We start from the raw sequence: 13,890 nt of genomic DNA, 5'->3' as shown, positions 1-13,890 counted from the left end.
ATAATAGCCCAACTTAATTGATGAGTTGGTATGGCAACACCCATTTCTTCATGTTCTCTGTGTGTCTGTGTGTGTGTGTATATATATATATATATATATATATATATATATGTCTTCCTACTGTATTTTCCACTGCATGCATCCGATGAAGTGGGTTTTAGCCCACAAAAGCTTATGCCCTAATAAATTTTTTAGTCTCTAAGGTGCCACAAGTACTCCTCATTCTTCTTGTTATCTATAATCTGTAGCATGCAGTTTGTGTTGAGCCTTATCACCCCGGCCCAGCCCGTAGCCCTTTATTTCTTTACTTTGAGACAGTAACACCTGTTCAACCCCCTGGTAGCCAATGAAGTCAGGGAGATGGCAGGATGATCATGTAACTGAGAGCTGCAGTCTGTCTCAGTTCAGGTGACAGAACTCCCACCTCCACCTTGTATTCCTGTCATTGTGACCTCACAATTAAAAAGCAGGAAACTCACAGAAAGACCAGCACACAGAAGCAGAGGAGGAATGAACTGAAATCTAGTTAGACTGTAAGGTGTGGTCTATGCAATCTAATTACAGCTTTTTCTCTCAGGTCAAATTTTGTATCTGTCTGGGCTGCCTTCCCCCTCCTCTTCCCGCTGCACAAGTAGCAGCCTGGTAAGAGTTGTAGGAAAACAAGGAAGATGAGAGGTGCAAGCACTCCTTTACCTTTACATGCCCCTGCTGCTCCCAGGTGATAGATCCCTGCTAACACACGCCAAATGGCAGTCTGCTCATCCACCGTGATTCCCAAAGTCTCCATAGCAGCTTGAAGCTGGACAAATGCCACAGAAGCCTTCTGCTTCTCTTCAGTCTAAAGGGGGGGGGGGGAGGGGAAAGAAACAACAAGAGAAATGTAATTGTCTCTAAAGTTAGAGCAGGGGATTCTTGAAAACACAAATACTCAGAGTCAACCCTGGTGGGAAATTAAAAAAGGCACCAAGAATGCCAAGAGAGGAAATGATGGAAAATTACTAGCGATGCTCGAAAATTTCCCATCCAAACATTTTTCCTTCAGAAAATGTCCTAAATGAAGCTTTTTATGGGAACGTGTTGTTTTGGAGAAAATTTTGTTCTGGGACAAAAAAACTGAAAAAAAGAATTTTGATAAGTTTGAGAGAGAGCATTTTGATTTTTCACTTTGAAATGACTTTCCATTTCAAAATTTATTTTATAAATAGTATAAATTATAATATAAATATTTTAAAAGTTGGAATTGGAACAAAACATTTCAATGTTATCTAAACAAAATGTTTCAATCGATCCAAAATGAAATTTTGGGGAAATTTTGAATTGTTTTTATTTCATTCTGAATCAGAATGAAAACCAATTTCAAAGTGGAAATTCCACGTTTTGGCAAGCTCTAAAGATCGCAATTAGCCTGGTATGTGCAGAGATGCCATCTGAGTAAACCTGCCCTGGTGCCGAAGGAACCTGTGCTCATTCTCCTTCCCAGGCTGAAGGAGGTTTCACGTACCCAGCACTTTGCCTGCTAATGCGACTGCACATTTAGTCCTGCCTTGGGCAGTCAGGTCTCATTCAGTGCAGGCGGGACAGGCAGGAACAGTGGCAAGCCCAGGGCAATTCCTGCCGACTTGGATTTTGTCGTCGTTTTGGTCTTCACCTCAGACTGGCTCTGCTGCCAAACACAGCGCAAACTGGGCCCGAGCGTTTGAACGGAACTTTGCCGCAAGCACCAAGCTCAGCATGTTAGTGATTCCCCCTAGAGCCGGAAGATGTCTGTGCCGATTCAAGCTGGCACCTCGAACACTAGGCATGTAGCAGAGGCCCTGGTGGCACTGGGCTGGCTGGCTTCACTGCTGCACTGTCAGTTTGCTAATGTTCAGAGCATGGGAAAGCACATGCGGCGTGTTTTGTGGGGAGACATTGCCAAAAACTCCCATCTGCCATGGAGAGGGATGGGCTGCACATTGCCGTTCTGAATCTCAATTCCAGCCCCACCAAAGACCAGGACAGGCCTCAGCCAGGGTTTGGCTGCAGCCCATCACAGCAGGAGAGTGAGAAAACAGTTACAAGTGTCAGATCCGGATCTGGACTCCAAAATGCACTTCTGCCGCTCAGGGGAATGAAGCTGTAAGGTTTTTATCCTTGCCCTTCTCTACTCAGTCCTCCAGCCAACCGCACTCATAGCTGTGCTAAGACAGTGCCTGGGACTGGCCAGACACCTTTGAACCCAGCACCATTGCCTCTTTAGTACAGGAATCTTCACCACGGTTATTAGACCCTTCAGAATCCAACTACCCTCCTTATACGCAGCTAATCCTACTTATGCTCTTCACAGAGAAAGAAACTGCTGTACAATCTTTTTTGAAAGGCTCCTGGTTGCTATACATGATTAAAAACCATAGATTTGATTTTGAGTGGTGCTGAGGACCCACTGAAGTCAATGAGAGGTGTGGTATCCTTGTGGAATCCCGTCACTGGAGGTTTTATAGGTTAGATGAACACCTGTCCAGGGATGGTCTAGGTCAGTGGTGGGCAACCTGCAGCCCACGCCGCTTCCCGCAGCTCTCATTGGTCGGGAATGGTGAACCGCGGCCACTGGGAGCTGCAGGCGGCAGTGCCTGCAGACGGTCATTGTAAACAAACTGTCTCCCAGCCCGCCAGCGGATTACCCAGACGGGCCGCAGGTTGCCCACCACTGGTCTGGGTATACTTGGTTCTGCCTCAGCACTGGGGGCTTGAGAACTAACAAGTAGTGATTGCTGAGAGGTAAGCGACCGTGACTTGATGACGGTTGTGATGGGCAAACAAAACAAAGTCCCAACCAGTAATATCCGTACTTGGGGCTAGATTCACAAGAGGGACTGAGCCGCCTAACGGCCCCCTTAGGTGTCACTGGCATTCACAAAACCACCTCTCAGCTGCCACCTCACCCTAAATTCCCTTGGTGCTTAAGTGTCCACCAGTGAAATCCTGTAGGCACCTGTTTCTGCCAAGGGGCATGTGCAAAGGTATCTAGGTTCTGACACCACTGACCTGCTCACCACGTAGCGCGGGTCTAAGCCCCAGACAGATTCACAAGTGAGGCGTTCTCCTCGCTAGCTCATTGTGGGGCCCGATGCCCTATGCAGGCTGCAAGTCCACTCCTGGGGGAGGCGGTGCTGCAGCTGCTCCTCTTATACCCAATAGCCCAGTGGTGAAGGTACTCACCTGGGGTGAGGGCGGCAGGTTCAAATCCCCACTCTGCTTTATTCAAAGCAGAAACTCGAACCAGGTCTCTCACCTCCCAGCTGAGTGCCCTAACCTCTTGTCTGCTGAGTCTAAGGGGGCAGCACCTCCACCCCCATCTGACCTGGCCTGGGCACCTCATTCCAGGCATGGGTTCACAACGATTGGGCTTGACGCAGAAATTAATTCAGGGAAGTCCAACAGCCTGAGATACGCAGAAGGGCCGACTGCATGATCACAGTGGTCCCTTCTGGCCTTAAAAGCCATGAATCTGTGGGGAAAAGAATCATCGACTCTTCTCAGCAAAGTATCTGCAACTGGGATTTGCAGAGAAGTGAAAATTATTATGATTAGTTACACAATTATTATTAGTCAAATATATGTGTTACCCAATTCCAATGCTACAAAAATTGTAATTTTAATGCACAGTTAGTCACAGATTTTAATTAAATGTTTTGTGTGATTGTTTTAAACCCTGTATTTAGGAGGGATGGTTACTGATTTAATCAGCTGATTTATATTTTCATACAATTTATATAATTCTGTATGTTGCCACAGCAATTTGGAATCTAACCATTGGACTTCTCTCTTCTTGCCAAATACTCCAGCCTGCTTCAGCCTACCCAGCAGCCTGAACTACACCCTTATCCGTTCATTTCCAATATGCTATTTGCCCTGTAGATCTTACTTCCATGATGCGCTATTAACAAATAAGACAAACCTGAATTCCCTTTCCCTGTTCCAGAAGTTAAATCTAAGCAGGAGCTTTATTGTCACAAACTGAGAAATGGACGAATGCCAGAGCCTCAGAGAAAGTTATATTTCTATTTTTCTGATGGGATGAATGGCAAAAAATCCACACTGTGATGAAAAACAGAGACTGCCACAGAGGCACAGTGCGAGCTGCATTCCATGCCCAGAACCGGGAGGAGAGACCGTTAGAATGTTCCCATTCTAACGCCATCACCAGGTTATTCTGGCTCTTTCTCCAAATAACAGAATCTACTGAGGATATAAATCTTGGTTGTCAGTGAAAGATTGAGTGAGTGAGTTTCCAATGCAGATTAAAGAAGCATATAAATAAATGGTGGGTTGGCTTCTTGCAGAAATGAAATAGCTTTAGCAAACAGAAGAGACACTATCTATACACACACTTCCAAGGAAAGTTCATTCCAAATAGTAGCAGCGTGGGACCAGATCAAAATAATAAAATGGCACAAAATCTCAGCATGACAGGGCCAGCATTGCTGTATGGGGAACCATATTTTATATCCCTGTTCAGGTCTGTCCACTGTCCAAGAAGTCAGCCAGGCAGTCCTCAGGGACCGGCAGAGGCTGGGAAAGCCATTTAGAAGGGAAACAGGAACAACCCCCCACCCCACCCCTCGTCACTTCTTGCCCAGAGGTGGTGAGGTCCCCCGATGGATGCAGCAGGCAGGGTTCACATGCAACTGAATGACCAGGCTCCAGCTCCTGCCACCCACAATGAAAAACTAAACGCCAATGACCCAGGATAAGCACGGACTGGATTCCCTGCAAGGGCCGCTTCCAATGGCAGCAGGCAAATGGGTTTCAAGTAGAAAAAATTGGGAAAACAGGCAGTGCTGGCAAGTTGTAGGGGAGGTAGCTGCTCCCCTGCCATGAGCAGCAAGAGGGTGCAGCAGCTCACTGGCTTGGAGCAACCCCAGTATTGTCCTCTTCCACCTCCACCTCCCTGCTAGAGAAGCAAACCCCCAAACAGAAAACTGGGGAGAAGCTTCGTGAGCAGTGAGCATTAAAATAAAGCAAAGATTGTGAGCTATTCGTGAGCACGAAGCCCCTACGTTCTTTCTCACCCCTTTGTAGCTGTCAGACCCATGTCCCTAGTTGTTAGGATCCTGGGTGGAAGTGGGCAGGCACTTGGGAGTCAGGAACTGAAGACAGGGGTCAGAGTCAGTATCAGGGTCAAGAATCAAACTGAGGATCAAGCCGGAGTCAGAGTCGGGCCGAGGGTCAATACCAGGGATCAGGGCCTGTGCTCGGGTTCCGGAGGTTGATCAGGGATCAGAATCCAAGTCAGAGCTCCAGGAGCAGAGAAGCAGGGCCATCATAGCAGCTCGCTCGGGAGCCATGTTATTGCCTAGACACTTTCTGGTCCACCCCATAAGCTGATATAGGATCAAGGAGCCAATTAGGGATCGCTAAGGCTGCTGCAGGGGCTCAAAGCACAAAGGCAGGCTGCTGGAAGCGGGGGTGCGGGCAATGGGAAGAATAGCAGCTCGCATATACAGTCACAGAAGCTAACCAGGAAAACTTCTGTGAGCTTCCTTTATTTCCATATGACGATCTACTAGAAAGTGCCTACCACAGGCATCCGCAGCTTACACATTAGTGTATTAATTCCATTGTGTCAGCCTACAAAAAGCTTCCCATGGCACTGTAAGTATCATTCTCCACTCCCGCCTGCCCCCGCAAGGAAATCCTGGGAGCAAAGCCATTGGCTGCCTGTCTCATGTCAAACCCCAGAGAAGGGCAGGAGAGCAGACTTCTCCTTGCTGCCACCATCCCACAGCTGGTCGCAATCCTCCTTTGCTCCAGTCCTTATTAAGTTTCTAAACTCTTCTTTACCTTGGACTGTCAGGCCAGGTTCATCCCAGTGCAACTCTGCTGAAACCAACAGAGTTGCACCAGGGAGGAATTTCGCTGGTGCCTCTCTCTTGTTACAAAAAAAAAAAAAAAACACCACCAAACCCCTGGGAGAGCCATGCAGATGCTGGTGATGTCACATAACTTTTCCTTTTAAAGAGGATTTTCGATCCAGACATATGCAGCCGAAAGGCAAAAAAAAAACCCACTTGGGAGCGTCTAGAGGGAGTGCCCCTGCCTTGGCAGTGGATAGACTGTTTGATCTAATGGGTCTTTGTGCTGCTGTTGCCTATGATAAGGCTACTGATGAGAAAACCCAGTTAAAGTCTGCCGTTTTTCCAAACATGTGGCTGGAGCTGGGCTGTCTTGGCTAGAGAGAAATCCGTGATATGACAAAGGAGCTGGTAGAAGAAGAAGGATGCAAGGCCTTGAAAGCAGAGAAGAGAATACGAAGTAGACAGACAAATTACTGTGGGAGAAAACAAACTGCAGCAAAGAGCATCACTGGGACTGGTATAAACAAACAGCAGGATGAACAATAATTCAAGCACACGTAGAACCACTTGTGTGAATCATTCTGTGGATTAAATAAGTTTCAAGTTAAATAAATCCATGTTGCAGTGACACTGGCTTTGCTTCCGACACGTGGACATTCACATGTGAACTTTATGAAAATAGCCATCATGGATCCCTGCAAATTTCATGCAAAGTAACACTTTGGAGGTGACCATCATCCAAATTATGATAAAAAATGGGAAAAATTCTTCAGTGCTCCAGATGCAGCCTTTAAAGTTCTGCAGTTCTGATGGCAACATGTCTCTGTGATGATCAGCCAGCAGGTTAGCCAAGATTTTCAAAAGCGCTCCGTGATTGTGTATACCCTCCTTGAGACAACTTACAGGGGCCTGGTTTTCAAAACGGGCTAAGCACCCACCCTCTGAAAATCAGGCCCACGGAAAGGTGTCTCAGACTGGCCATTCAAAACCTGAGATACCCCAAATCACCAGGCACTTTTGGGAATCTTGGCCATTGGCTTTCTCATTGTACAAACTATAAACTGCAGGAAAGGCTTTAGTTAGAAAAAAGGGAGTGGCGGGGAGCTGTTGGTGGTTTTTTTTTAATTGACTTATTTTGTTTTATTACGAGATTCCTGTAATGTAGTGTCATTTCCCCTAAACCCAACCACGGTTTTCAGAAACAGACTCAATCTTCAGGATTTTATGCAAGTCAATGCCTCTGAAATACCTGATGCCTCATTTCTCTTTCAATCTGCTGTGTTTAGCATAGCATGTTGCAATAGCATGGCAACGCATCATGTCCTTTGGTGCAGTGACCGGCTGAGTGGCACAGCTGGGGTTTTCTCTCCCCGTTAATAAGGCCGAATGATTTAAAAGAGTTTATTCTCAATAGGCAAGAAACTTGGAGGACCTTCCCCTCATTCCCCACTCAGCTCAGTCACTTAAGAAGCCCTACATGCTCTGCGAGATCAGCAAGCTCGGCAGCTTTCCCCGCCGGCGCAGAGAAACAAAAGCAAAGTCAACCAGTTCTGGTTCTTCTCTCTCCTTCTTAGAGTGGCTTCATGGGCATGGCCAGCGCTGGGCTCATCAGAAGCGAATCCTTTTTTTTCTAGGGGTTTATACCTTGGCCATAAAAAAACCTGACTTGTGCCATGCTGTGAAGTGCTGCTCTGCAGCCGATGCGTGGAAGTTGATTCAAAGTGATTTTACTTTGTGAAAGCCACCATGACACTAAGTGCCCTCTCTACAAGTGACATTTCCCTGGGCTCCTTCTCCCTCAGAGCAGAGGTCAACACAACCCCTCAAGCTGGCTTGCTTGGTTGCCCGTCCCATTGGCTGTGCTCTCGAAAGCAGCTGTGAGCACAGGCACTGTTACAGCCCGACAGCACCAGGCCAGCTGGCCAACGGCAGCGATTCTGGTTCCCAGGGCGTTTCAATATTTTGACACTTGGTTTCAGAACCAAACCAAATTTTTCCACATTTCCCACAAAGCAGAACTTCAAAAGAAGTCACGTTTCAGAAACACCAACGAATGGTGATTCTGAAAAAAATTATGCTCCCCAGGCCCCCAGCTGCTGAAAGCAATACTCAGTTTGCACGGCAGGCTACCCCAGAGCCCTGAACCTCAATGCCCTGGGGTGCCCAGCAGCCTGCCAGGCAAGCTGGCAGGGAACCAGGCAGACAGGGCTCCGCCACCCCTCTACCTGCATTTCAATGAAAATTCCCCAAACTTTTTTCACAAAACATTTTGGGTTTGACAAACTGGCATTTGTTGACAAAAATCTGCTTCACCTGAAAATTTCTAAGCAGCCCTGCTTGGCTTGCAATGGACACAGGTCCCTCACTGAGGCCAGGGAATCAGCAAGGGACTGCAGTGTATAGGCTAACTTTAGGGGGCTTTACCTGGAGAAAATGCAAAGTTCCCTGAGCGTTTAATGCCATATGACCATGTGCAGCCGATCTCATTTTGTTTCATACCAGTTCCCATCACTCGTCCATGGAGCTGCACTGTAACTTTGCCGGGGCTGGGGTGAAGTTTGGGTTTCGTTTGCAACCAGAAGTTTTGCTTTGAATTAGAACAGGTTGGGATGCAGGAATCAAGACCAGGCAACCAGGCAAGATCAGAAACCAGCCCTAGGGACTTAGCCAGTCTTTATGTTCACTTAATAAAACCATCGTATTGATTCAGGGTTGGGTCATGTTGGGAAAGGGTTACAACCAGCCTTCAGGTGGCTCAGAGGGGAACTCAGTTGCAGGATACAGCTCTGATTCCTCCTGACTTCATGGGGTATTTAGTTCTTGGTCCCAGGGGATAGCTTGTGAATACTTGCCGGGCTTCCTCCCCTGAGCTGCAGTTTCTGCAGGAATCTCTGATAAGTAGCATGGTGCCACGTGCATGCTGCAGTGTCTCTAGTTCCTTGTTTCAATGTCACCCGTTAGTCTCTCTCCATCTGCACCTCAAGAGCAAAGCAAAAGCTTCTCTGTGTTTTGAATGTCACTGCAGTTCAGTCCCAGGGACAGGAGGATATACAGGTGGAAAGGGATTTTCACAGATATATTTAATAAAGACATAGAGGTATGCTGTAGACGGATACGTACCTATACACCACATATATACACATAGCTATAATCTCAACAGGAAGTGGCAGCCAGGGAGCTAGTCCTCCCTTGTTTTAGCAAATATTTTGGAAACTGACCACAACACACAATAAATCAACCAGCGCTAATTGGTGCCCAATTTCAATCTCTTGACAAATAATCCCTGACGTAGGCTCAGAGTGCCACCCCGTCCAAAACACGAATTATGCACAATTCCGAGACATGGAACTCCTGTTTTACTGCCCGAGAGTTTGCCCAGCTTTTGCCTCCCTACAGTCTCCCCAGAGAAACTCACCTTGACACAATTACCCAGCTTGATACAATCCTCCTTTTACTTCAAACATGTCAAAGCCGGTTACCCCCAGTAAGGATAGCTGTGTCTTTTATTTTTTAGGCAAACGTACCATGAAGGACCCACACAAGCACAGCGGGCTCCAAATAGCTGTGTTTACTGGATATATACAACATGCATGACTTAGCTGCATATACATTGCTCTGCCATTAGGGTTCTGGCGGCTGCTAAAACCCAGAACATGGTGAGCACCGCTAGAGGGCTCACTAGCTAGTTAAAGAGATGCTACCCTATTCCCACACACTACACGGCCTCAGATTAGGACTTTCAAAGGTGCCTATTGGAGACCCAGCCTACAAATCTAGAGCACATTTGACATAAGCCATTTCTGAGATATCTCCAAGCAAAAAAGGACTCCAGGTTTTTATTCCATTGATAAAACAGCACACAACAAAACAAGGTCACGCACATTTTCATTTTTATGCTTGGCTAATTCAAAAACAGCCTAATGGATCTGTCCCAGAGGAAGAGTCACCTTTACATTGCGAACAAGCACGAAGGATTTCAGGCCAAAGGGTACATGCCTGGCATAAGAGCTTATAATGAAAGTGTCTTTCCAACCCTAACAACTGCATCGCTATCATAAAGCTGCACTGTCTAGAATGGTGCAATTTGTTTTCAGCTCATCCTGCTGCAGAATCTAAAAATAACCCTGCCCCGCCCTCAATTGCTAGGGGTGGGTGTGAAGATTTTTCCTTTTTGTTATTAGCCCCTGGGTCTGCCACACGTAGTATGCAATCAGCATAAATCCGTGTTGTTTCCTTGATACCCCAACGGCAGTATTCACAGCCACCACAGAGAAATATGAAGCATCACTGAGGGAGACGTCCTGTCTGCTTCTCCTCCAGGACCGTGCTAATCTGAATAGGAGGCACAATATACGCCCTGGCTTGTAACAACAGCCAGAAATGCAGCTGGGCTTTGCTTCATCCACATTAGGACACCAGCTCTCTCGCAGCATGCACCATTGCAGAGCACAACCCAGCACATCCAACCACTGGGCTGGCCACTGGAAATCGGGAAGTTCTTGGTACCTAGGAAGTCACCGCTCTGTCTGAGTCATGCCTTTGTATTGGTGGCTCAGCCACTGTGAAAGGAACAGGAACTGCCTGGGGAAATGGCTGTTGTGACTTTCCTGCTAATTTCTTTTCCACACCCCTGGGCATGCCTTAACTCTTTATGCAGCCAGGAGCTGAGCAGCTGGAAGAGGCCTCAGGGAGCTCTGTCTGCGTAGAACAAGGCGATATCGTTTCAGGAACAGATCCAGCTCCAAACCCAACCAAAGATCACACGGGCCATCTGGTGGTGCTTGGCAGCGGATGCTCCTGCAGCCCAGTCCAAGCCTAACATCTCAATTTGGTTTAAAAAGGGCCTTTTGCAACGCAGGGAAAGTTTCCCGACTGATCTCACTGACCAGGAAGAAAAGCTGATGGAGAGGACGTGCATTTCTGTTTGTCTTGCCACATTTGCCTGTTATCGGAGACCACAGACCCCTACACACATGCACCTGGAATGGGTCAGAGATTAGAAAACCCATTCTGCAGTGCACGAGTTCCCACTGCATGGTGGGCAGCATGTCAGCCATCTGCAGATTAAAGCTCTCAAACAGGCACTGACACCATGGACCACAAGGCATCTGCAAATGCCGCTGCAGTCCAGCAAGCCACTAATCCCCGGATTGACTGTCCCAGATAGCACAGACTGGCAGAGAGGCTCATTAGAGCTCTGAAGGAGCCAGTAGACTCCTTGGATGCATTGCCCAGAGATTGTCAGAATCCTGCCTGCATTTCCAGGGAGATTCCTTGCATTTTAATTCTTTTCACTTTGCTGATTTGCTAAGACTAAAGAAATGTGCACACTGAAGAGTACACTGACGGAATTGAGGCAACATTAGCAGGCTGGCTTAAATATGCACCATTTTCATTTTTCTATACTGACTGTTAATTAGGTCACTTTCCTTCATATATTTGCCACATTAACAGTGCTAGGGAGGAAGAAGTGAAACCTAGAGAGATCAGTGAGTGGGAGAAAGGAATAAAAAATCCCCCACTTTGTACTGAAAGACTTCAGCTAGCACAGTGAAGAGCATCATATATTGGTTTTGTGACACAGGCATCAACTAAAATGTAACTCAAGAAGCCCTTTGCCTGGTGCAGCGTCTCAGAGATCACAGCCTGAATCCCTGTTAATCCCATGGGCAGCAGAGCAACAATGAAGAAAGGAGAAAAGAAATACCCCAACCCTGTGTCCTTTCCTTGTCAATTTCAGATTCACAAATGCAGGTGGATCCTGCTCTCCCCACCCAGGGCTGCCAAAGATACACTGCACCTAGGGAGCTGGTCAGTCACTCACATCTGCCTGTTATGCACTGTGGGGCTGAAAAAAATGAGCCAGCAGCACTATTAAGAGGAATTGTCCCCGGGGAGGATATCTGCAGTTCTAGCCAAATCTGGGCACTCTGGAACAGAAGGAAGGAATGATGAAAGAAGGTCATTACGCTGGGAAATAGGCAGCTTCCATTTTAACCCTGTGATAGCTGAGCTCGTTGCCTGGTGCATTAGCAGTGATCAATAACAGGCCGTGCCCTGCCAAACCTGGAAACTCCACCCAGCCTGTGGCCAACGGATCAATTGCAGAGCAGCTAATTTGTCTGGCCCTTGGATTTGATTAACAGCTACATAATGAAGACTGAAAATTGAATTGTACCAAAAGCTGATATAACTGTAAATTGCTGTGGATTCATGCCAGTGCTTTGGTGCATTGGTAAAATGCCTAATACCCGCAAACAGCTAAAACTAATAAGGAGCAGATGATGAAAACCAAGTGTAGTTCTAGCCCCTAAAAATATTATTCTGATGTTCTCCGAAGCATGATCTCACCCATCTGAGAACTACTGTCGCAAGGAAATATCAGGAATTATTCACACATACTTAGAACAGTACGTTCTGTCTGATTTAACTGAATCAGTGATGTTAGAGGCCGACATATTTCCTTAAAGGTGCTGCAGTGAGTGCCTGAATTTTGAAATACAAGGTTGAGACAAACTCTAATCCAGCAGGATGCTAGACTGCTCCACTACAGACACCAAGAAACCAGTGGCCCACAATCCCCCAGTCTCTGCCTGCTCCCTCTGCTTCCCTTCACCAGCTCTCCCTCAGATCAGCTAGCAGTGCCTCCCGGGTACCCACTGTAAAGCTGTGCTAAGGAATTTCAGCTCCTTCACTTGCACTGTGTCCCACTGCCCTGCCTCATCCCTCACCACCCCAACAGAGCTCAGCATAACCCAGCACAAGACAAGGGCCGTTCTGGAGCCTGTCGCAGTCTCTAGCACTGGGAGCCAAAACGAGAAGTGTGTGTCAAAGTCACTGTGTGCTCGGACCAAGGGGACAGCTCCAGACTGGGGGGTCCCAATCACTGCAAGGTCTTCTACCTAACTAGCCAGCCGGATGCCAAGGCGCACTGCGTTACTACAGCTGTTACTGCTAGTATTTACTATTGACATTACCAGAGCGGCTAGGAGCCCCAGCCAAGGACCAGGACCCAGTTGTGCTAGGTGCTGTACAGACAGAGTGAACAGATGGGCCGGTCTCAAGGAGCTTACAAGAGAAGAGACGATGGATAGATGGATGGATGGATGGATGGATAGATGGATAGATAGATGGATGGATGGATGGATAGATGGATAGATGGATAGATAGATGGATAGATAGATAGATAGATAGATACTGCGAGGGGAGCACTCAGAACCAATGACACAGTATCCGTCAGCACGATATCCAGTGCTCTCAGCACACCCAGGGCTAGCCATTGTCAGGTTTTATGTACGCGTCCTGGTAACGGAGAGTTTTACGGGGGGATTTGAAGCAGGTAGCTTAGCAGGGGATTATGGGAAGCTCCTCCAAAGTGCGAGGGGCCGTGTAGAAGCAACCACAAAGGTGCCTGTTGAGAAGTGTACCAAGTGGATGATGGAGGCTGCCACCGCTGGCTGATCAGAGGTGGGAGTCGACGTTCTGGTGTCATGGTATGGGCCTGGGACAGGCCAGCAGCGAATCAGGCCACTGGAGACTCCATAGTCACCCCTCTCTCTTCCCACAGAGCGGTATGAAGAGATTGGGTCTTGCAGTCCAGAAAACCATTTTCACACTATTTGACAAATAAACTCAGCTCCTTCTGACGCACTCCCTGGCTCCTCGCCTGCTCTCCTGTGCGCCCAAGCTAATGACACACCACCCCCTTTGCCATCCATGACTGAGGAGAAATGCAAAGTCCATCTGAACTGGGAGCCAGTGGGTGTGACGAAGGCACTTGTTCTTGAGCCTCCCAAGAGAGACAGCTGTATTTTAGAGAAAATGTATAGTCCATCCATCCTGAAATGAACTGTCCATTCAAGGAAGGAGGTGCTGTGCAAATAATTCAGAGGTTTTTTGCTCCCAGGATTTGGTTCAGACCCCTGCACCCTAACTCTGAAATTGAGAAGTAGAGCCAGTCCAAATTTTTCAATGAAATGTCTTTTCATCAGAAAATGTTGAATCACTAAAAACAAAACTTGCCATGGAAAAGTGTCATTGTCAATGAAAATGT

The 13,890-nt window shown here is 47.3% G+C and overlaps 1 protein-coding gene across 1 annotated transcript in view; it reads right to left on the bottom strand.

Moving 5' to 3' along the window:
• The window catches only part of MYO18B (myosin XVIIIB), a 197,441-nt gene that overhangs the window by 153,942 nt on the left and 29,609 nt on the right, over positions 1-13,890 (bottom strand). Inside the window, exon 11 of the mRNA XM_037878962.1 lies at positions 694-838. Within this exon, the coding sequence (XP_037734890.1) occupies positions 694-838 (145 nt within the window). The remainder of the gene's footprint in view (positions 1-693; positions 839-13,890) is intronic.

Source organism: Chelonia mydas, chromosome 15 (genome assembly GCF_015237465.2).
Source record: "Chelonia mydas isolate rCheMyd1 chromosome 15, rCheMyd1.pri.v2, whole genome shotgun sequence".
NCBI classification, from domain to species: domain Eukaryota; kingdom Metazoa; phylum Chordata; order Testudines; family Cheloniidae; genus Chelonia; species Chelonia mydas.
The sequence above is the reverse complement of the archived record's forward strand: the minus strand, read 5'-3'. Positions and strand labels throughout refer to the sequence as shown.